The 22,124-nt window shown below is 41.7% G+C and overlaps 1 protein-coding gene across 1 annotated transcript in view; it reads left to right on the forward strand.

Moving 5' to 3' along the window:
- LOC126235939 (zinc metalloproteinase nas-4-like) overlaps positions 1-22,124 on the forward strand; it is a 130,443-nt gene that overhangs the window by 21,264 nt on the left and 87,055 nt on the right. The window contains exon 2 of the mRNA XM_049944910.1: positions 21,918-22,098. Within this exon, the coding sequence (XP_049800867.1) occupies positions 21,918-22,098 (181 nt within the window). The remainder of the gene's footprint in view (positions 1-21,917; positions 22,099-22,124) is intronic.

A 22,124-nucleotide genomic window follows, 5' to 3' on the forward strand; every position in this document is an offset into this window, starting at 1 on the left:
GGCGCATAGTCAGGCCGGAGCCGCTGGCAGCGTGCATGCGCGGTTGGAGTTGTGAGGCGCTTCTTGCGAGGGTTACGAAGTTCGTCGCCCACCGATCCTGGACACTAAAGTTGAGTGCTCACTTAACCTACTGTCAAGCCTCAACTGCTGTCACTTCTCTTCGTTTGATCCTGGTTGTCGCTTTCTGGGAGATTTCTGTGAGCAACAACGTGTGTGCGCTGGCTAGAATTGCAGCTGTCTTCCTGTGTGGCGTTTAACTTAATTGATATGGTTGAGAGCAGGATACAGGGGCTGCTGGAGTGGATGGATGAGCAACAAATTGAGGATAGATTATAAAATTTAATTTATTACGCAAGAAAATTCATGCAAGGTACTGGTAACAACTTATTGACATATAACTTGTTCAATTTAAATCTACATCAGCTGATTTAACACGAATCATCGACAAGTTATCTAACATCAAACAATCTGCAGATATGAGATTTAAACCTTTCCCAAAATTTTAATGCTTGTAAAATGTCATTACGAAACACAGAAAATTACCAAACTGGTCACTGTATTTAAGCCTTACATGACCTAATGGGCACAATGGCTTACAGGAAACAATGACGTCAAGGGGTTTCCAAAACAGTTTAACACTCAACAGTAGTGAGTAAGTGAAAAGGACCAAAAACAAACACACACGGCACTTACAATTACCCTTGAATTATTCCTAGCTGTGGTTAAGATTGAAGTAATTTTAATCCAACAGGTAAACAGTGATGTCACAGTAGACTTAAACCTTACTTGACTTGCGTGACAATTTGGGCGTCCCTTAACTGGCATACGTGCAGTAAGAAACTGAAGCCGCGCGGGATTAGCCGAGCGGTTTAAGGCGCTGCAGTCATGGACTGTGCGACTGGTCCCGGCGGAGGTTCGAGTCCTCCCTCGGGCATGGGTGTGTGTGTTTGTCTTTAGGATAATTTAGGTTAAGTAGTGTGTAAGCTTAGGGACTGATGACCTTAGCAGTTAAGTCCCATAAGACTTCACACACATTTGAACGATTTTTTTGAACAAACTGAAATGCAATTTAAAGACACTCAAGTAAGGGCATTGTGAAACACTTCATCAACAATTTAAGCAAACACGCCCACATAGGCACTCCAGTTCATACGTAAATCAACCAGGGCACAAGTCAGTATTTCGACATGCGGCATGAGAATACTCACTGCTGAGCAGCGCAAGCCAGAACACGACAGAAAGAAGTCTCGCTGTAACTCCACCAGATGAAGATGCACCAAACTAACAGCTCATCTTTAACAATATTAATCCAAATGCCGCTAATAAGGTAATGCCAAGAATAACACCAGCCCGTAGCCACAGCGTGAGGAAGGTTGAACTTGTAAACAGAACGAACGACAGCGAGTCACTGCAGCACCTCCAGAACGCAACTGCCACACTCACACCACTTGCCGACGCGACTTCCGCGGTCTTCCGGCGTCGCTCCGCCCAGACCCGCTCGCCTCTCCCTGCCCGAGACACCCTTTCAACTTCCCGCACGGAATCCCAGAGGGCGCACCACCCCGCGCACCGCAAGGCGAATCGAAAGAGATCGAACACACTACACCGGAACAAATAAATCGCGGGAGCAAACGGCACATTAATTTAATTCATTCCTTCATTAATGAAGTGTACCAGCGGTATCGTCTGCCTTGTGGCCGTTGGCGTTCCGGTGAACTGCTCTGGTCGTTGACGTAGTTTTTGGCAGTGTATTTTCCTCTTCATGTTGATGCTGTCCAGCACGGCGTGTAGTTCGACAGCTGAAGTGTTGTTAGTAGTTTTGGGCGTTTGTTCTGACTTGGCTGGATTGGGCACCAGTATCCAGAACGTTGCGCTATTGACATCTTGTTGTCGTTTTGCTTGTCGGGTGGAGCATAACTGATCTAGTTGGTTGGTCCGTCTGCTGGCTTTTGGGTGGGTTCCCTTCCGATTAAGAGGTTGTCGGTCTGGCTTCCTGTCTCACCTAAATGTGGGTTAGTGTTACCCTCCCAGGCCGACCCTTGAAACATTCTGAGCGCCGCTCCTTGTGTTTTACATACTGATTGCCTTTTTAGTCTTAACTACTCTGTGTGGCCTTCAGCCGAGTGTTAGCTTATTAACATTGCAAGGCTTTTCTTCTTAGGCCTTAAGCCGTAAATTTGTTTTCTGCATGATGTGTGGCCTTCAGCCGAGTTTTAACCTCGCTAAAATTCAAAATTTAAAATCGTTGTCTTTCCCTTAAGCCATAAGATTGTTATTCTTTAGTATGAGGCCTTCAGCTGTGTCTTACACGATATATTTTAAGGTAAGGCCGTCAGCCTTTTCAAATTGAAAGCTCTTCTTCCTAGGCCTTAAGCCGTTAAATTGTTTTGTTGATTTGCAGCCTTCATCCGAGTTTTCAACCTATTCAGATTAAACACTGAAAATATTTGTCTTGGCCTTAAGCCGCAACACTGTTCTTGATTAATATGTGACCTTCAGCCGATTTCTATGGAAAAAATTTAAGCTAAGGCTTTCAGCCTATTTATATTGAAGATAAAATTTTTTTTCTAAAGAAGTGAAACCTCCTGAAGAACTCCTGTACCTCAATTCCTTGCTTAGGCCTTGTGCCTTGGATTTTCGATGTGGCCTTCAGCCGATCTAAATTAAATCAAAGGAAGTCTTTCGTTAAAACCTCATCAGTTTTGATTCTTACTTATGTGATTGTGTTTTTCAACAAATAAAGTTTATATGTTGAGTGCAACTGAGAGTAACTTATTTTGGCCCCTTTGCACAAATACAACCGCATTCGCTCTGTCCTGCTAGCCCAGGGATTTTAGTGTGGTTTTCGTGAGCAATAAAAAGGGCCGAAATTATGTTTATGTTGATCTCTATTCCAGTTTTCTGTACTGGTTCCGGAATTCTGGGAACCGAGGTGATGCAAAACTTTTTGATGTGTGTACATCGTGTCTACACCAAACGACTGGTTCTTTTGCTATTTCACATCTATGTTGCCCTGCAGATGTGGTTCAGGCTCGAAAGATCTGCACCCTTTGTACACACTCTGGCCCGGTTCTAAAAGTAATATTATGGTGCAATATAAAGTTACAGCTGTAATTTGGTTTGAAAATATCTCATAGCTATAACACTATTCTGATGTTAGTAAGTATCTAAAGATAAGTGTTTGATCCCTGCCAGATGTACAACGGCAGTTTTTTTCCGTTGGTCAGGAAGCGTTGTAGTAGCGAGAGTTTGGGAGGGTGTGGTTACATTGTCATTAGCGCAGCCCTCACTTAAAATGAAGTTACATTGCGATCCCGACTGAAAGTTACAGGAAACTTCAGGTTGTGGATTATCCAGCTTTCGAGTTACCCGTGCATTGTGTGCCAATTTTTGAAACAAATAAAAACAAAACATTAAGTATTCTGTTAGAATCCGAGCAAATATATTGGTATGGAACGCAAATGTTTGGTAGCAGAAACGCAGATGACGATATAGTCCGCGATTGGATAAACAGTAGTGTCTGTGAACCAGGATTTGAGTAACTAAATTACGCGGACTTAGTGAACAAGGCGTATTCGGCAGACGAAGAGAGCGAAGCTGAAGCGACCGAGGGACCAGCTGTGTATACCGGACTGAAATGTGTTCATCTGTTTTTAGAGTATGCAGGACAAAACCCGTTTGACTATACCGATGGTCTGGCTCTTCGGAAAACGAGGACGATCCGTTGTCAGGAGGAAAAGTGATTGAAAATCAGAAACCGAAACAACTGAACCCTCATTTTCTGAAAGACAGCTTAAAACATGTGGCTTGAAATACAGTGTCAATTTCCGTCTAGTAAATCGTAAGTTGGGGGGGGGGGGGACTGGGTGATATCGGACGCGGTTAATATTGGACAAGAGCCATTTCTAAACTCGGCCAATATAGTCGGCTCCTGTCGCACCACTGATGTGTGAACTGTGGAGGAACGAGATCTGTAACGCGATTTTGAATCAAAACAAATGTGTGTTGCGGAGTGCCAACAAAGTCATCTGCTTCTAGGGAATTTCCAGTTCTTATAGTTAACTTTGGAGGATTGTGTCTCTGGCTCTGAGCACTATGCGACTTAACTTCTGAGGTCATCAGTCGCCTAGAACTTAGAACTAATTAAACATAGCCCGCATCTCGTGGTCGTGCGGTAGCGTTCTCGCTTCCCACGCCCGGGTTCCCGGGTTCGATTCCCGGCGGGGTCAGGGATTTTCTCTGCCTCGTGATGGCTGGGTGTTGTGTGCTGTCCTTAGGTTAGTTAGGTTTAAGTAGTTCTAAGTTCTAGGGGACTTATGACCACAGCAGTTGAGTCCCATAGTGCTCAGAGCCATTTGAACCATTAATTAAACATAACTAACCTAAGGGCATCACACACGTTCACCATGACTGTCTCAATGCAGGATCGCCCTCTGCTTGTAAAGCTATATTACAAGAATGATGACTCTGCACACGTCGCTCTGCAGAAGTTCCGGACACTGAAGGCTTTGAAAAAAGGCATTGGTCCGATGACTGCCGTGAGTCTGGCGAAAATAATTCGGAAATTCGAAAAGACGGGTTCTTTTGGTGTGCAACCTGATAGACGGAGGAAACGAATTGATTCGACGTCAACAGAAGCAGTGGCTACAGCAATGCAGGAGGAGACGAGTGGTGGTGTGCAAACGTGTAGTGCACGGAGAATGGTCCGAACATTGGACATACCCGTGAGCACGGTGCGTAAAATCCTACGAAACATCCTTCTTTGCTAACCGTTCAAAATTACCCATGTGTACGAGCTGCTTCCTGTTGACCTGCCAGCAAGGGAGACCTTTGGTTTAGAATTTCTTGCTCGCATGGAAGTGGACAATGATTGGCCGTGGAAGATCTTGTGGACAGGATATGTCAATACACAGAGTTGTCGAAAATGGGCAACGAAAAATTCACACGCAAATCAATCAGTACCACCTCATGCTCAAAAGGTCACTGTGTGGGGCGCGTTTACGGCATCATTTATCAGAGGGCCATATTTTTTCGAAGAGACAGGTGCTTCCGGTCCTGTTATCTGTACCGTTGCTGGCAACCGCTATGAGTGTCTTCTACGCAACCACGTCATTCCAGCTCCGCAGCAGCGTGGATGCGTAGATGGGGTCATTTTTATGCGTATCGTATTCGTCCTTCGAAGTGGCGTTGTACAGTGCGACCTTTCCTGTTGACCACTGAGGAACTTTACTGGAAGACGTTCTTTACCTGCTTCTCGATAACGCTGCAAGGTCACGCACGAGGTAGCTGGAGAGAAGGGTATAAATGTCCTGCTGGGGTAATGAGACATCGCATTTCCGTCATAATTTCTTGGAACAGACATGTACACCAACGAAGAAAAGTTATTTGTGCTTCTAGTGTATGGTGAAAACAGAAGAAATGCTGTTAGAGCAATAAAGCAATATGGAGAGCTGTATCCTGATCGTGAGCGTCCTACGCGCCAGCTTCTTGCACGTATTTGCAAGAAACTGCTTGAATCGGGATCATGGAACGCCATACAGAGGACAAGGCAGAAAACTGCAACTGGTGAGGTACATGAAGAGGGCGTTCTAGCGTTCGCACATAACGACGCTACTGTTTCGTCGCGACGTATCGCCTCGGAATGTGGTATAAGTCAGAGAAGTGTTCTAAGCATATTGCACCGGCATAGATTTCATCCGTTTCACCTCTCATTACATCAAGTACTCTTCGGTGTGGACTTCGAACGGCGCCAGGAATTTTGCCGGTTCGCTCTGTAGCGCCTACAGGATGATCCAACGTTTTTCCAACGGGTGCTTTTTAGTGAAGAACCGACTTTCACCAACCACGGTAATGTTAATTTGCATAATATGCATTACTGGTCAATAGAGAACCTACGTTGGCTTCGACAGGGGCAGCATTAGCAACCGTGGAGTGTTAATAAAAAATAGCACAAACATGAAATGTGATGTATTCAAGTATCCCCTGTCCCTGCAATTCACTGTCTAAACGGCATCTTTGTATCTGTTATCGTTGGGGAGATAAAAGGGGTGTTATGACTTAGCTGCCTCACCCTGTATATTCCGCATTCTTAATTTCTGCCCAATCACATTTAAATTAGGTTTCTTCATTTTGCTGCTCCCATCGTTATGAAAAATGAGCTGCAGTGAAACCACCTACGCAAACATATACCTGGCTAGTCATGTTGGATTGATAGCGCAACTGTTATCGTGTACAACAGGCTGAAAGGATCCCGTAAAGCTTGCCAGGCTTGCTTAAACCGAAGTCGGTCCGCTTGAACAACCGTGCTCCAGTAGACATGCGCTCTTGTGTCTCCGTTGAGGTAGGCTGAGCTGCTGTAATGGTTGCGGCAGGGATAGGAGCAGGCAGGATGGAAGGAGAATTTGTAGATCCCCGGCTGCGAGCACGACTCCTCAGTACAGCAACTGTTGTATGGAGCTCACTTCCCGCTTCCTGCTACCTTTATGTTAGTCACAAAAACTGTTTGGTGAATACTACAACACATTACAATCTCATGTCTGACACAACCCGACAAAGATTTAAACGTTCAAATTCAATTATGGAAAAAATGTTAAAAGTAAATGAACGTATATTCCTATGACACTGAGTTTTATAACTTTTTAAATCAATGATCATAGTACTGTTTACTGTGAAAAATGTTCCAATAAAATACACTCCTGGAAATTGAAATAAGAACACCGTGAATTCATTGTCCCAGGAAGGGGAAACTTTATTGACACATTCCTGGGGTCAGATACATCACATGATCACACTGACAGAACCACAGGCACATAGACACAGGCAACAGAGCATGCACAATGTCGGCACTAGTACAGTGTACATCCACCTTTCGCAGCAATGCAGGCTGCTATTCTCCCATGGAGACGATCGTAGAGATGCTGGATGTAGTCCTGTGGAACGGCTTGCCATGCCATTTCCACCTGGCGCCTCAGTTGGACCAGCGTTCGTGCTGGACGTGCAGACCGCGTGAGACGACGCTTCATCCAGTCCCAAACATGCTCAATGGGGGACAGATCCGGAGATCTTGCTGGCCAGGGTAGTTGACTTACACCTTCTAGAGCACGTTGGGTGGCACGGGATACATGCGGACGTGCATTGTCCTGTTGGAACAGCAAGTTCCCTTGCCGGTCTAGGAATGGTAGAACGATGGGTTCGATGACGGTTTGGATGTACCGTGCACTATTCAGTGTCCCCTCGACGATCACCAGTGGTGTACGGCCAATGTAGGAGATCGCTCCCCACACCATGATGCCGGGTGTTGGCCCTGTGTGCCTCGGTCGTATGCAGTCCTGATTGTGGCGCTCACCTGCACGGCGCCAAACACGCATACGACCATCATTGGCACCAAGGCAGAAGCGACTCTCATCGCTGAAGACGTCACGTCTCCATTCGTCCCTCCATTCACGCCTGTCGCGACACCACTGGAGGCGGGCTGCACGATGTTGGGGCGTGAGCGGAACACGGCCTAACGGTGTGCGGGACCGTAGCCCAGCTTCATGGAGACGGTTGCGAATGGTCCTCGCCGATACCCCAGGAGCAACAGTGTCCCTAATTTGCTGGGAAGTGGCGGTGCGGTCCCCTACGGCACTGCGTAGGATCCTACGGTCTTGGCGTGCATCCGTGCGTCGCTGCGGTCCGGTCCCAGGTCGACGGGCACGTGCACCTTCCGCCGACCACTGGCGACAACATCGATGTACTGTGGAGACCTCCCGCCCCACGTGTTGAGCAATTCGGCGGTACGTCCACCCGGCCTCCCGCATGCCCACTATACGCCCTCGCTCAAAGTCCGTCAACTGCACATACGGTTCACGTCCACGCTGTCGCGGCATGCTACCAGTGTTAAAGACTGCGATGGAGCTCCGTATGCCACGGCAAACTGGCTGACACTGACGGCGGCGGTGCACAAATGCTGCGCAGCTAGCGCCATTCGACGGCCAACACCGCGGTTCCTGGTGTGTCCGCTGTGCCGTGCGTGTGATCATTGCTTGTACAGCCCTCTCGCAGTGTCCGGAGCAAGTATGGTGGGTCTGACACACCGGTGTCAATGTGTTCTTTTTTCCATTTCCAGGAGTGTATTAAGAAAGAAATGTAATTTCGAAAAAGCCCACGTGTCCAGTACAGCCAGCCTTCCCTTAAAGGAGTGGCCTTTCTAATGTGACATGTAACATGTTTGGATAACATAGCAAACCAGGGGACCTGTGCGAACCTTTCACACATTTATAGTTGTGAATAATTGCAGTATTTGGAGTAAGTGTCGTCTTGGGCTAAGAGTGGTTGTGGAAATGAAGAGCAAACATCTTAAAACAAACCGAATGAAGTGAAAAAACAATAATCATTAATCTATGACACATCCTTGTGTATGCAGTTCTATGCATATAATTCTGAACAAAATTCCGTACAGAGAATTACAGTACCTCGGTGTAAACGATATGTGACGTAAGAATGTAATCTTCGTGTTCTGTTTGTTTTTAATTTTCTCCAATGAATAAAAAAAAGTTAGTTGATTTAGTTACCCTTGAAAAGGCTACATATCTGTGAACAAAGACGGGATCTGTAAGTGTAATCTCACTCTTTGAAATGTTTGTCCCTGCGACTTGTTCATAGTGATCGCAAATGTTAAAATTAACCTTAAGCGCGAAATCGGTATGCAATCTTAGAAGCCGGTTAAAAAACCTTTCACAATCATCCCTATACGACTAGTATGCGTTGAGAAAAAAGAGATGTCGTCATATGATAGCAGTTTCCGGCAAAACCATTCGTGTTGTGGATTATCCGAGGATTCTCGGGTCCGCATTAAGGGGACGCAGTGGCGAACAGGCTCAAAAAAATCGATTTTTTTTAGTCTTAATCTATGCTACAATTATTTGGCTACAGAATGCCGTTTGTTTCATACAAATCTGATTATTAGATTCGGCGTTATTAATTTGTTCGTGAAGCATGGAAACTAGCGCCACGTCCATTTTTGCTGTGTCTTGCGCAGTAGTCAGCATTGACTATAATACAACAATCATTTATGTTCCACGGACATAAATGCTCTTTATTTGGGTTGCAAGAGAGAATTGTTATTCTGATGTTTGCCAGCCTGTCTGCACTGTCGACTATCGTTTGTCAGTTTCTTCATCCTAGTTGTTTACGTTTTGGTGATACAAATGTAATGATTTTGTGAAACGTTATAACACAATGCGTAGAATAAGGAAGTTTGGATATAAGCCTAAGTTTCGTGGAAATAAATATGTAAAAATAAACCGCGAAACTGCTAGGTTTGAACAGGGGGCAGAAAATAATACTGAAAGTGAAGTCAGTGCGAGTGTCAGTGCTTCAAGCAAGAAGCTTCTAGGTGCTGCCGGTTCTCCAAGTGCCTCTCAAATGCGTGACAATGCAATATGTGGTGTGAACAGTGTTTCTGTTGTTACTGACACAAACATTCTGATCTCCATGAGGTTATTACGTGAAGTTATCGAAAAACACACAAATTGTAAAAACTGTGGTGGAAACGTTAATTTGCACGAAGATGTGGTGAAAACCAAGGGAATTGTTTGTAATTTAGTATTGACATGTTTAGAATGTAGCTGTACTGCCAATACAATGTCATCCCATGTAACAAGAAGCAGATTGTATGAAAACAATATAAGATTAGTGTATGCACTTAGATCTATTGGAAAAGGGCGAAGTGCAGGTGCTGCTCTTTGTGCAGTGATGAACATTCCTCCACCTCCAAGAAAGTTTGATGTTTACAACAAGACTATTGGTGCAGTTGTAGCTGAGGTAAGTGAATCTACAATGGTGAAAGCAGCCAAAGAAGCAGTTCAGTTGAATGATACGAAATCTGACCCAAGGCAAATTGCTGCTGGTTTTGATGGCAGTTGGCAGAAACGTGGGCATACATCCCTAAATGGCATTGTGTCAGCAACTTCTTTTGATACTGGGAAGGTTCTGGGTATTGAAATTATTACCAAGTTCTGTGACATCTGTAGCAAAAATCCCACTATACAACATGTATGCAAAAAGGACTATGATGGTTCTAGTGGAGGCATGGAAGTGGCTGGTGTTGCTAACATTTTCAAAAGGTCTGTGCAGTCAAGAGGTATCCTCTATACAGACTATCTTGGGGACGGGGACAGTAAGGCTTATCAGAAAGTGGTAGAAGATAAACCTTATGGGCCTAGAGTCAAAATTAATAAAATTAATAATAAAATTAATGAAAGTTTGAATTCTGTCATTTGGACAAACTACCAAAAACTCTTTTCGTTAGAAAAGAAACACTAAAATGTAAGGAAAAAAAGTTAGGTGGTAAAGGGGGCTGACAAAGGCTGAAATAGACAGGATCCAGACTTATTATGGTATGGCCATTAGAAATAACTGCAACAATGTAGAAGCAATGAGGAGAGCCATCTGGGCTATATTCTTTCATAAAATTTCAACAGATGAGGAACCACAACATAACCTTTGCCCACAGGGACCTGACAACTGGTGCAAATTCAACAACCCAGCTACATCTTCCAGCTATAAGCACAAACATTCAATTCCAGATAAAATCCTGCTAGCCGTGAAACCCATTGTCAGAGACCTTAGCCAACAAGAGCTCTTGAAAAAGTGTCTCCATGGAAAAACTCAAAACCCAAATGAAAGTCTGAATTCTGTCATTTGGACAAGGCTACCAAAAACTGTTTTCGTTAGAAAAGAAACACTAAAATTTGGTGTTCATGATGCAGTGATGTGCTTCAATGCTGGTGTGTCAAAGAAGACTGATGTATTAAGACTCTTGGGAACAAAGGATGGTATCAATACTGAAAGGGGACTGAAAAAGATTGACATGGACCGTATCTGTTATGCTGATATTTCTGCAGGAAATGCTACCAAGGAGGCCAGGATAGCCAGAAGATCAAAGAAAAGAAGATAAAGATCAAGAAGCTGAGCCACAGTATAGCCCTGGAATGTTTTAAAAGTGTGTCTGTATGACATTGTACATTACTTTCTTGCATGTAAAACTTTAATACCATTTTTCTCAAAACTACATTTTTTGACCTTCTGGTACACTTTTCTCAAAAACTATGACTGCTACAGACATCAGACTTACAGTATCTCTTGTTAATACAACGATGATTAATTAGATAAAAAAATAGACCAGTAGTGATAAAAAGAACAGATTTACAAGCTCCAAGGTGTTTAAAAAAGTTTTAATTTTTTGTCTTATAGAATTAAAAAATGATTACTCAAGAAATATATAAAATACATTAACCATTTTTAATGTGATTTGAGAATGGAGTTTCAGCTGTACACTGTAAAAGTTTCAGGTCTTTATCTCCATTAGTTACTTCAGAAAGAGTACCTGACGTTTGCTCGTTTTAGCATTGATTCCTTATGGGAGTTCCCTCGCGACTGTGTCCCCTCAAGCCGGCTAAGCGGGGGCCCTCTGTGGGCGCCACCCAGCGGGAGTGGAGTGCGCCGTGACGATGCCCGCCCTGTCGCTGTAGGGATTGGAAAAAACCAGCCGGTTAATACCGACATCGATATTTTAGTTCTGCATAACCGGATTTTTCTTTATTTGTTTAGTTTCATTTATAACAGTCTTATTTATACACTGACAGAAAAATTCACAGCAGCACGATGGAGTTCTGCTATACAAACGAACATTAGTAGGTGCGGTTCTATGAGGTGCATTCAAGTTCTAAGGCCTCCGATTTTTTTTCTAATTAGCTACTCACCCGAAATCGATGAAACTGGCGTTACTTCTCGACGTAATCGCCCTGCAGACGTACACATTTTTCACAACGCTGACGCCATGATTCCATGGCAGCGGCGAAGGCTTCTTTAGGAGTCTGTTTTGACCACTGGAAAATCGCTGAGGCAATAGCAGCACGGCTGGTGAATGTGCGGCCACGGAGAGTGTCTTCCATTGTTGGAAAAAGCCAAAAGTCACTAGGAGCCAGGTCAGGTGAGTAGGGAGCAAGAGGAATCACTTCAAAGTTGTTATCACGAAGAAACTGTTGCGTAACGTTAGCTCGATGTGCGGGTGCGTTGTCTTGGTGAAACAGCACACGCGCAGCCCTTCCCGGACGTTTTTGTTGCAGTGCAGGAAGGAATTTGTTCTTCAAAACATTTTCGTAGGATGCACCTGTTACCGTAGTGCCCTTTGGAACGCAATGGGTAATTATTACGCCCTCGCTGTCCCAGAACATGGACACCATCATTTTTTCAGCACTGGCCGTTACCCGAAATTTTTTTGGTGGCGTTGAATCTGTGTGCTTCCATTGAGCTGACTGGCGCTTTGTTTCTGGATTGAAAAATGGCATCCACGTCTCATCCATTGTCACAACCGACGAAAAGAAAGTCCCATTCATGCTGTCGTTGCGCGTCAACATTGCTTGGCAACATGCCACACGGGCAGCCATGTGGTCGTCCGTCAGCATTCGTGGCACCCACCTGGATGACACTTTTCGCATTTTCAGGTCGTCGTGCAGGATTGTGTGCACAGAACCCACAGAAATGCCAACTCTTGAGGCGATCTGTTCAACAGTCATTCGGCGATCCCCCAAAACAATTCTCTCCACTTTCTCGATCATGTCGTCAGACCGGCTTGTGCGAGCCCAAGGTTGTTTTGGTTTGTTGTCACACGATGTTCTGCCTTCATTAAACTGTCGCACCCACGAACGCACTTTTGACACATCCATAACTCCATCACCACATGTCTCCTTCAACTGTTGATGAATTTCAATTGGTTTCACACCACGCAAATTCAGAAAACGAATGATTGCACGCCGTTCAAGTAAGGAAAACGTCGCCATTTTAAGTATTTAAAACAGTTCTCATTCTCGCCGCTGGCGGTAAAATTCCATCTGCCGTACGGTGCTGCCATCTCTGGGACGTATTGACAATGAACGCGGCCTCATTTTAAAACAATGCGCATGTTTCTTTCTCTTTCCAGTCCGGAGAAAAAAAATCGGAGGCCTTAGAACTTTAATGCACCTCGTACATCTGAAAGATGATGCCTATTCAGATTTCGCCCCTGTCTCATAAGGGTGGCGATAGTAGCACCATTGTGAGGATGCACACCAAGTTTGCTTTAAATACATGCTGTAACGGTCGTGAGCGTTACTTACTTTTGAGATTGCCTGTGCTGAGTTGGTGCGAGTCAAGAATGCTTTTTAGGCAACAAAGATGCCCCCGTCAACACCTCACTGAGTCTGAACGAGATCGTGTAATAGCGCTACAAGAAGCTGGATGTGCCTTCTGCGATACTGCAGAAAGACTTGGCAGGAACATAACTTCTGTACACGGTTGCTGGCACCGGTAGTCACGACATTGTACAGTCGCAGGAAGGCTGGGCTCTGGATGGCCGCTTGACACTACCGACAGGGAAGACCATAGTGTTTGGCGTCTGCTTCTGGCGCATCACACTGCATCTGGAGCAGTAATTTGAGCTGCAGATGGTCCCATGGTGACATAACGAACTGTTACAAATCGGTTACTTCAAGGACAGCTCCGAGCCAGAGGTCTCGTAGCGTGCGTTCCATTGACCCCAAACCACCAACACTTCAGACTTCAATGGTGTCAGGCGAGAGCTCATTGGAGCGCAGGGTGGAGGTCTGTTGTGTTTGCTGATGAGAACTGGTTCTGCCTCGGTGCCATTCATGGCCATATGTTGGTTAGAAGGATGTCTCTTGAGAGACTGCAATCAAACCGTATGTGTACCTGACACACTGGACATATACCTGGAGTTATTGTCTAGGGTGCGATATTGTATGACTACAGGAGCTTTCTCGTGGTTGTCTCATACACCGTGACTACAAATTTGTACGTCTGTTTGTTGATTCGACCTGTTGTGCTGCCATTCATGAAAAGCATCCCAAGGAGTGATTTCCAACAGGATAACGCCCGCCCACATGCCACTGTTGTAACCCAACATCCTACACACAGTGTCGACACGCTGGTTTGGCTTGTTCGATCGCGGAGCTGCCTTCAGTCGAGCACGTATGGGACAACTCCAGCGTCGTCCACAAACAGCTTTAACTGTCCCTGCACTGAGCCACGAAGTGCAACAGTCATGGAACTCCATCTCACAAACTGATATCTGTCACCTCTTCAACACAATGCATGCTCGTTTGCATGGTTGCATTCAACATTCTACCGGTTACACCGGTTATTAATGAACCAGCATTTCACATTTGCAATGGCTTATCTCGTGCTTAGCTTAACCTGTGATCTTGCAATGTTAACCACTCTGCATTACTCTACATTAATTATTCGTCGTTTAAGATGTTCTGTGGCTTCTGAATGATTGGTTTCGTGTTTGAATGATATTGCTTCTGATGAAAGCAGCTGACTTACAAATCAGCTCATTATAGAACGAGTGCTTATGACATACTGGACAGTAAATATGGGCCACTGGATTAATTCATTACTCAAATTTTAACTGTTACCACATAATTGTTTCAGATAAACGATCTATTTTGATTACTATATAAAGCGTTCATTTAAATTTTTGAAAGAGCATTCTGAATTTTATCATCAAAAAATGAATTGTATTCAAATTCATGTTTAAAAGTAAGTTAATAATTTGACTATAAAACTTTTTTTTAATTCAAAATAATTAAAGAAAACAAAACTCTAGATGTTGTGCACAAAAGCTTCTTATTTGCCTTCCTTTTCTAGGAAGTGATAAAAGTGTAAGGAAATAAGGTAACAATAATAAGTTAAAAACGTAAGGATTCATTTATTGTTTATAAAAAATAGAAAGTATCTGATCTGCTGCCTGTGTCTAGGTTTGTCTATTTGTAGTCCTTGGAAATGCACAACACTAAAAGTAGAGTTCTCTAGCCTCAGTTTTCATTCTTTAGCAGTGACTGTCCCTAATGCCCTTAAGGTGAGTGGTCATTGCATCTGACTTCCACGCAGCGGACTCGGGTGGGATCCTGGCTGGGTCGGAGATTTTCTCCTCTCAGAGATTGGGAGCTGTGTTGTCCTCGTAGTCATTTTCTCATCATGGATACGCAAGTCTTCCACCGCAGCGGCAATTGAAGACTTGCTACTCGGTGGCAAACTTTCCGAGCTGGGGAGTCGCGGTTGTCAATGCTATTCGATCATTTCATTTCGGTATTATGAGCCTCGATTTTCGAGCAGAGTTTCAAAAAATTAGAGTCGCGAGGAGAATACTGCTGGATTTATTACAGCATTCAACCCCTGATTACTTGTCGAGAAAGACAACGAACAGTGTATGGACTAAGTTTTTTTTATTTTAACTATTATGTTTGACATTTTGATTCGATGTATCATTAAACTTATAATGCATATGACTGAGGAAGTCTTAGAAGTTTTCGGTTATTGTTCGATTTCTATGTCTGTTACCAGAAATAATAGCAATAACGAACCGGAAATTGCTTATTTATGATACTGGTTACTTTGAGTGGCTTTTAAAAGTCAGGTTAAACTGGAGATGAAGAAACAGGTTCTAACAACCCTACCACAACAAAGTTCAAAATTTAATAATGATTGTGGTGTTGCTCACGCTGCTAAATACTGCATTTTCGGGCAACAACAAAGTTATTATGTGGCAGGTGTCATTAGAGCACAGTTAATAAAGTCATTTCATGTAATAATGAATAAACTAGGCACTCATCTTTTCGTGTTTCCTACGCTGGTCTCGTAAAATCATGGCTCAATCGTCGAAAATCTAGGTGGTGATGATTCCAAGCTCGGATGCAAAGAGGCCTAGGTTTTATTCTGCGATATTCAAAAGTTTTATAGATGTGATTCACAAACCATTCTTGAAGATTACACTTTTTCAGGACAATGTTGATGTAAAAAAGTAATCAGAACTCCGAATTTAAGTTACACTTCCTTCTTAGGGCTTTTGTTGCAATATCACGTAACACACAAAACATCACTTCACAATACAAAACATACTTGAAAACAGCTTCCTCACATTTTATAAGCTAACTACAATATGCGTCTTTCCAACATGACGTCCAAGACTTGACTTTCTCAAGGTCCGACTCTCTAACTAACTAATAATCGCTTACGCGCCCAAAAATCGAGAGTTACAAGTACGACAAAGATCATAGTGGCAAAAGAAATAATACACATAAGAGTAATATCATTGCAATATAAACATATCGATGTATCAAAATACCTCTACATTAATGAATTAATGAAATCAAATCTGAATGTTGTCTCAGAAATATGTCAACTACTTTACAGAAACGCAGTAGAGTGTTTACTGGTATCGAGAGGTTGAGTTGAGGTACCATAATGGTTACATAATTCAAGTACCATTACAACACCTCCCTCCCCCCCCCCCCCCCCACACACACAATTCCATGCACAAGCTGCATGGGATTGGGTGTCCCAAACAGCAAGATAATAAGGTATGATAAAGCCTACACTCACTCCTGTAAGTAACTTAGTGCTTTGTGGTCAGAGTAAACAATCACTTTGTGTCCAAGAAGATAATTTTTAAATTTGTTGAAAGCCCAATGTATAGCCAAAAGTTCTTTTTCAGTCACAGTGTAAGTCTTTTCATACTTTTGTAATATTCTACTAGCAAATGCAATGGAATGGTGTTCAATATGATCTCTTACTACTTTTTCCTAAAATAAGTGTGCTATTAATCCCGTATCACTGCTGTCAGTCATTAAGCAGAAGGGTAAAGACATGTCAGGCCTATATAGAATGCTGCTCTGTGAAAGTTGTTTCTTTATCTCATCAAATGCTTTTTGACAATCAGATGACCAATCCCAGACAATATTTTTCTTTAATAGATCACATAAACAAGAAGCGTCCATAGCTTGAGTACTGACATACTTTCTGTAAAATCCAGCAAGACAAAAAAAAGATTTTAATTGTTTTTTATTTTTAGGAACAGGAAAATTTTCTATAGCTTCAATTTTTTTCTCTGTCAGGTTCAATCCCCTTTTCTGAAATAATGTGCCCCAAAAATTTCAATTCACTTACTCCAAATTTACATTTTTCTAACTTTAAGGTCATACTCCCTTCCCTTAATTTTGTACACACCTGTGTTAACAATTCAAAATGTTTCTTCCCATGTTTTTCCAGAAATCAAAATATCATCTACATATACAGTAAGTTTAGACAGTAGTTCATCCCCCAAAACAAGATCTAATCCTCTAATAAACTCAGCAACAGAAACAGTTAGTCCAAATGGTAGAACACAGTAATGATAACTTTTTCTCCCACACAAAAATGCAGTGTATTTTCTAGAATTTATTTCTAAAGAAATTTGGTGAAAGCCTGAAGTTAAGTCAAAGTTGCTCATGAATTTCACACATTCAAATTTATGTAACAGTTCATCTATGTTTTCTGGATGATCATTTTCTCTTTTCAAAATTTTTTTTAAGGTGCCTAGAATCAAGTACAAGTCTAACACCACCTCCACGTTTGGAAACCGCCACCAAAGGATTATTATAATCACTGTTACTTCTTTCGATTGTACCCCATGCTTCCATTTTTTGTATCTCACTCTCTACTTCTTTTCTTTTTGCAAAAGGAATACTATAAGGCTTGAGGAAAAAAGGTTCATGATTTTTAAGGTGTAAAGTGCATTGATTATTCCTGACTCTCCCAGGTTTTTCATTGACAACATCTTGAAATTCCCACAATCAATTTTCCAACTCTCTCTTTTGATCACTATCCAAATTAATTGCTTCCTCTACTTCGCTTTTAACTAGGTTTTCACAATTTTGATCAGAAAAATTTAGCTCAGATTTGTCATCAAAACAGTACAAATTCTCTTCATAGTCTATGATTTTCCTGACATAATTGCAACCTTCTCCACAATGTATAATAAACAGTTGTGTACACACAATAATATTGCCTTTGGGTTCACACACAATTAACTTCATCTCACTCCAGCTAAATGCAGCACTTACCTTTAACACCCAGTCCATGCCAAACAATATGTTCTCTTCTACACTTGGAATAACAAGACAACCCTGCTCAAATTTTACATCTTCTATTTCAAATGATAAAAATACTTGACTTTTGATGACTTTACTGTGTTTGCCTGTAGCTCCTCTTATCACAGGGGCCTCAACAAAATCAACACTGTCTTTAATTTTATTTCTGAATTTTTCTCAAATGACTCCCTGTATCAATGAGACATTCACCCGCCCAATTGTTTACTTTAGCTTTAATGTATGGACACCCTAATTCACATTCTTCTACTTTTTCTTTTAATGGTTCATGTAACAGGTCATTTTCAATTTTTCTAAAATTACCCACATTATTTTCCTGATCAGTTTTTAATAGCTTCACACACACATTGACACTTTCATTAACATCATCTATGGATACAACAGTTTGAGCAGACAACAGATATTCATTACATTTTACACTTTGCCACCAGTGAGGATATAACCTCCTACACATTTTAGCTAAATAGTTCCACAACTCTTCCCTATCTGTTTTGTAATTGCAACTGTTCCACAATATTTTTAAAAATTTTTCACCTTTTCCTACAGAACTTGTATGTGAGTTTAAATACTTCATACTATTAGCTGGCACAACATTACAGTCCTCTGCTACATCAGATTGGTTACACTAACTTAACTTTACCTGTTCTTCAGATGCATGAGTGTCCTCTTCCTCATTACTAACCACACTTACCTCATCATAATGCTCACAATTATCAACTTCATTATCACATAGCTTCACTACTTCACTTGAAATAATCTCGACGAATACCTGATACTCACCCACAGCATTAATCTCACCATTACTTGCCTCTGTACACTCTCAACAACATCATTAACTTCCATATTTTCGTCAAAATCAAAACTTTCCTCATCATGCATCCTATCCACAGTCACATTTAAGTTCCATCTCTCTATCTCCATATAACTTTTCATTTTCATTAAATAACTTATTCAAATCAGAGCTGTAATGTTTGCCAGATACTTCAGAATTACATAGATTATCATTCTCTACCCAATTATAAAATTCTGACACAATTGCAATATCCTCATCTGGTTTGTTCTCAGAAGTAGATACCTTGTTGCTTTCAACATGATTATTTTCTCTTGTGTATCCCAAAATTTCTGATCAAAATTTAAAGTATTAATTTGGTGTTGAACATGAGTGTCTGTTATTTGTGGTGTGTATTTGTTTTGTCTTTCACTGGTTTTATAATAATAATAAGTTACATGTCTCCTTCTTCCTCTGTCTGTAAATTCCCAGTTGTTATTGTAGGTCCTATTGTGATTAAATTTTCTCGCCCCAAAACTGCGGACCCTCATTGAGGCGGTCCAGAGTTTTCCTGCCTGCTTTCTCTGTTTGATCTCCAATTTTTTCCCCCCTGTTTCTATTTCCGAAATTTCTATCCCTATTTCTGTCATTACCATTATGATCCCTATTGTTTCCCCTGTGTTCTTCATGTCTATTGTCTCTGTATTCTCTCCTCTCTCCATACCTGTTTGAATACCACCCCCCCCCCCCCTGTTGGTGTTCACCATTGTCAAAATTTTGCATATTCCCTGATTCTAATACCCTATCCAATTCATCCACATATTTTAAAAATTCTTCCAAGGAATCATCAGGCTCATGAACTAAATCCCATTGCAATTTTTCAGGTAGCCTTCTTTTCAGCGCATCTATTTGTGTCATTTAATCAAAAGGTTTATCTAAATGTATTAATTTTCTCAACTGATCTTTACAAAATACTTTCATGATGCCCACTCTCCCTCTGAAAATAGGTCCATTTAAAAATTCATATTTAGTCCTCCCCTGTTCAGACTCTGACCAAAATTTGTTTAAGAAGCTTTTCTCAGAATTTGCAAAGGTTTCCCACTGATCGAAATTTTGGTTAGCCCAGGATAGGGCCTTCCCTTCAAGAAACTTTTTGACAAATTTAATTTTTGAATTATCAGACATTCCTGGCACAAAATTGTCCCTACAATGGTGCAAAAAATCAACTGGGTGCAAATTATCACAAGGAAAACTTTTCACTAACAGGTTCGACCATGCTGGTCCATGACTGTACAAATTCTTGTTAACAACATATTCTTCAACTTGATTTATTTTAGTTTTTAATGTGTCTAATTTATTGGTAAGATTTGATTCTAAACTGTCAACCTTTTTCTCAACACTACTGATTGCATTAACATTGTTTGCTTTCAAGTCATCTAATTTTGCATCTAGTGATTCATTTTCATTTGGAAGTTCCTGAATTTCCCTGACTCTGTTACTATTTTCAGCAATGAACTCATTTTCAAAAACAATTAATTTTTTCTCCATATTATCTACCCTCGATTCTATCACCTTTAGGTTACCTTCCGGTGTATTTTTGGCCTAAATTAACTCAGTTTTTATTACATTTAATTATTTATTCAAATTCTCCCCTAACCTTTCGTCAATTTCAGCCTTCATTTCAGATTTTAAATTATTTATATTTTCATTTTGTTTAGTCACGAGTTGCAGAATTAACTTATCAATTTTTTGATCTCCCCCAACTATTTCTTCCCCTGCATTAATTTTATCTACTATTAACTGTTAACAAAAAATGAACCACTAGAAATGACAATACCAAATTACAAAATTCGTTAGAATTTTTACTTAACTTATAGCTGAAGTCTTCTCCGTCGGAATCCAGTCGCATTGTTTATTTTAAATCCTTTTTCGTCCCATTGTTTTTTGCGTCCATTTTTCGTCCTGCGGTTGTCTCCTTTTGATTGTCAGGTTTTTATCGATATTTTTCATAACAGATTCACTATGTACAGGGGATCACAAATTTAGCATTGGAGGGTAGCGTGGAGGGTAAAAATCGTAGAGGGAGACCAAGAGATGAATACACTAAGCAGATTCAGAAGGATGTAGATTGCAGTAGGTACTGGGAGATGAAGAAGCTAGCACAGGATAGAGTAGCATGGAGAGCTGCATCAAACCAGTCTCAGGACTGAAGACCAAAACAACAACATGTACTTTTCCTGAAACACATCTAAAGTTAATTTTTGAATATTTGGTGCTGCCTATCCCGGACGAGCCCCCACGTTCTAACAACCCTACCACAATAAAGGTAAAAATTTAATAATGATTGTGGTGTTGCTCACGCTGCTAAATACTGCATTTTCGGGCAACAACAAAGTTATTATGTGGCAAGCGTCTTTAGAGCACAGTTAATAAAGTCATTTCATGCAATAATGAATAAACTAGGCACTCATCTTTTCGTGTTTTCTACGCTGGTCTCGTTGTAAAATCATGGCTCAATCGTCGAAAATCTAGGTGGTGATAATTCCAAGCTCGAATGCAAAGAGGCCTATGTTTTATTCCGCGATATTCAAAAGTTTTATAGATGTGATTCACAAACCATTCTTGAAGATTACACTTTTGCAGGACAATGGTGATGTAAAAAAGTAATCAGCACTCCGAATTTAAGTTACACTTCCTTTTTATTGCTTTTGTTGCAGTATCACGTAACACACAAAACATCACTTCACAATACAAAACATACTTGAAAACAGCTTCCTCACATTTTATAAGCTAACTACAATATGCGTCTTTCCAACATGACGTCCAAGACTTGACTTTCTCAAGGTCCGACTCTCTAACTAACTAATAATCGCTTACGCGCCCAAAAATCGAGAGTTACAAGTACGACAAAGATCATAGTGGCAAAAGAAATAATACACATAAGAGTAATATCATTGCAATATAAACATATCGATGTATCAAAATACCTCTACATTAATGAAATCAAATCTGAATGTTGTCTCAGAAATACGTCAACTACTTTACAGAAACACAGTAGAGTATTACTGGTATCGAGAGGCTGAGTTGAGGTGTCGTAATGGTTACGTAATTCAAGTACCATTACAAGGTATAACCTAAAACCGGTTGTCTCGACGATAACCGGCGCCCCTGTGTTGCAGGCCGCTGCCGCGCCTTTGGCTGGCGCTCTCCCTGTTGGCCGCCGCCGCCGCAGCCGCCGCCTTCGACCTGCCACTCGGCGTTCCCGACCACGTCAGTCGCACCGGCCTCCACATCTTCCAGCCAGACAGCTTGTTGCTAAAAAGTATCACCCTAAGTAATCCAGTATTCACGGACCACGAGGTACAATACTTAAGACACCGAAAGCC

Source organism: Schistocerca nitens, chromosome 1 (genome assembly GCF_023898315.1).
Source record: "Schistocerca nitens isolate TAMUIC-IGC-003100 chromosome 1, iqSchNite1.1, whole genome shotgun sequence".
Taxonomy (NCBI): Eukaryota; Metazoa; Arthropoda; class Insecta; order Orthoptera; family Acrididae; genus Schistocerca; species Schistocerca nitens.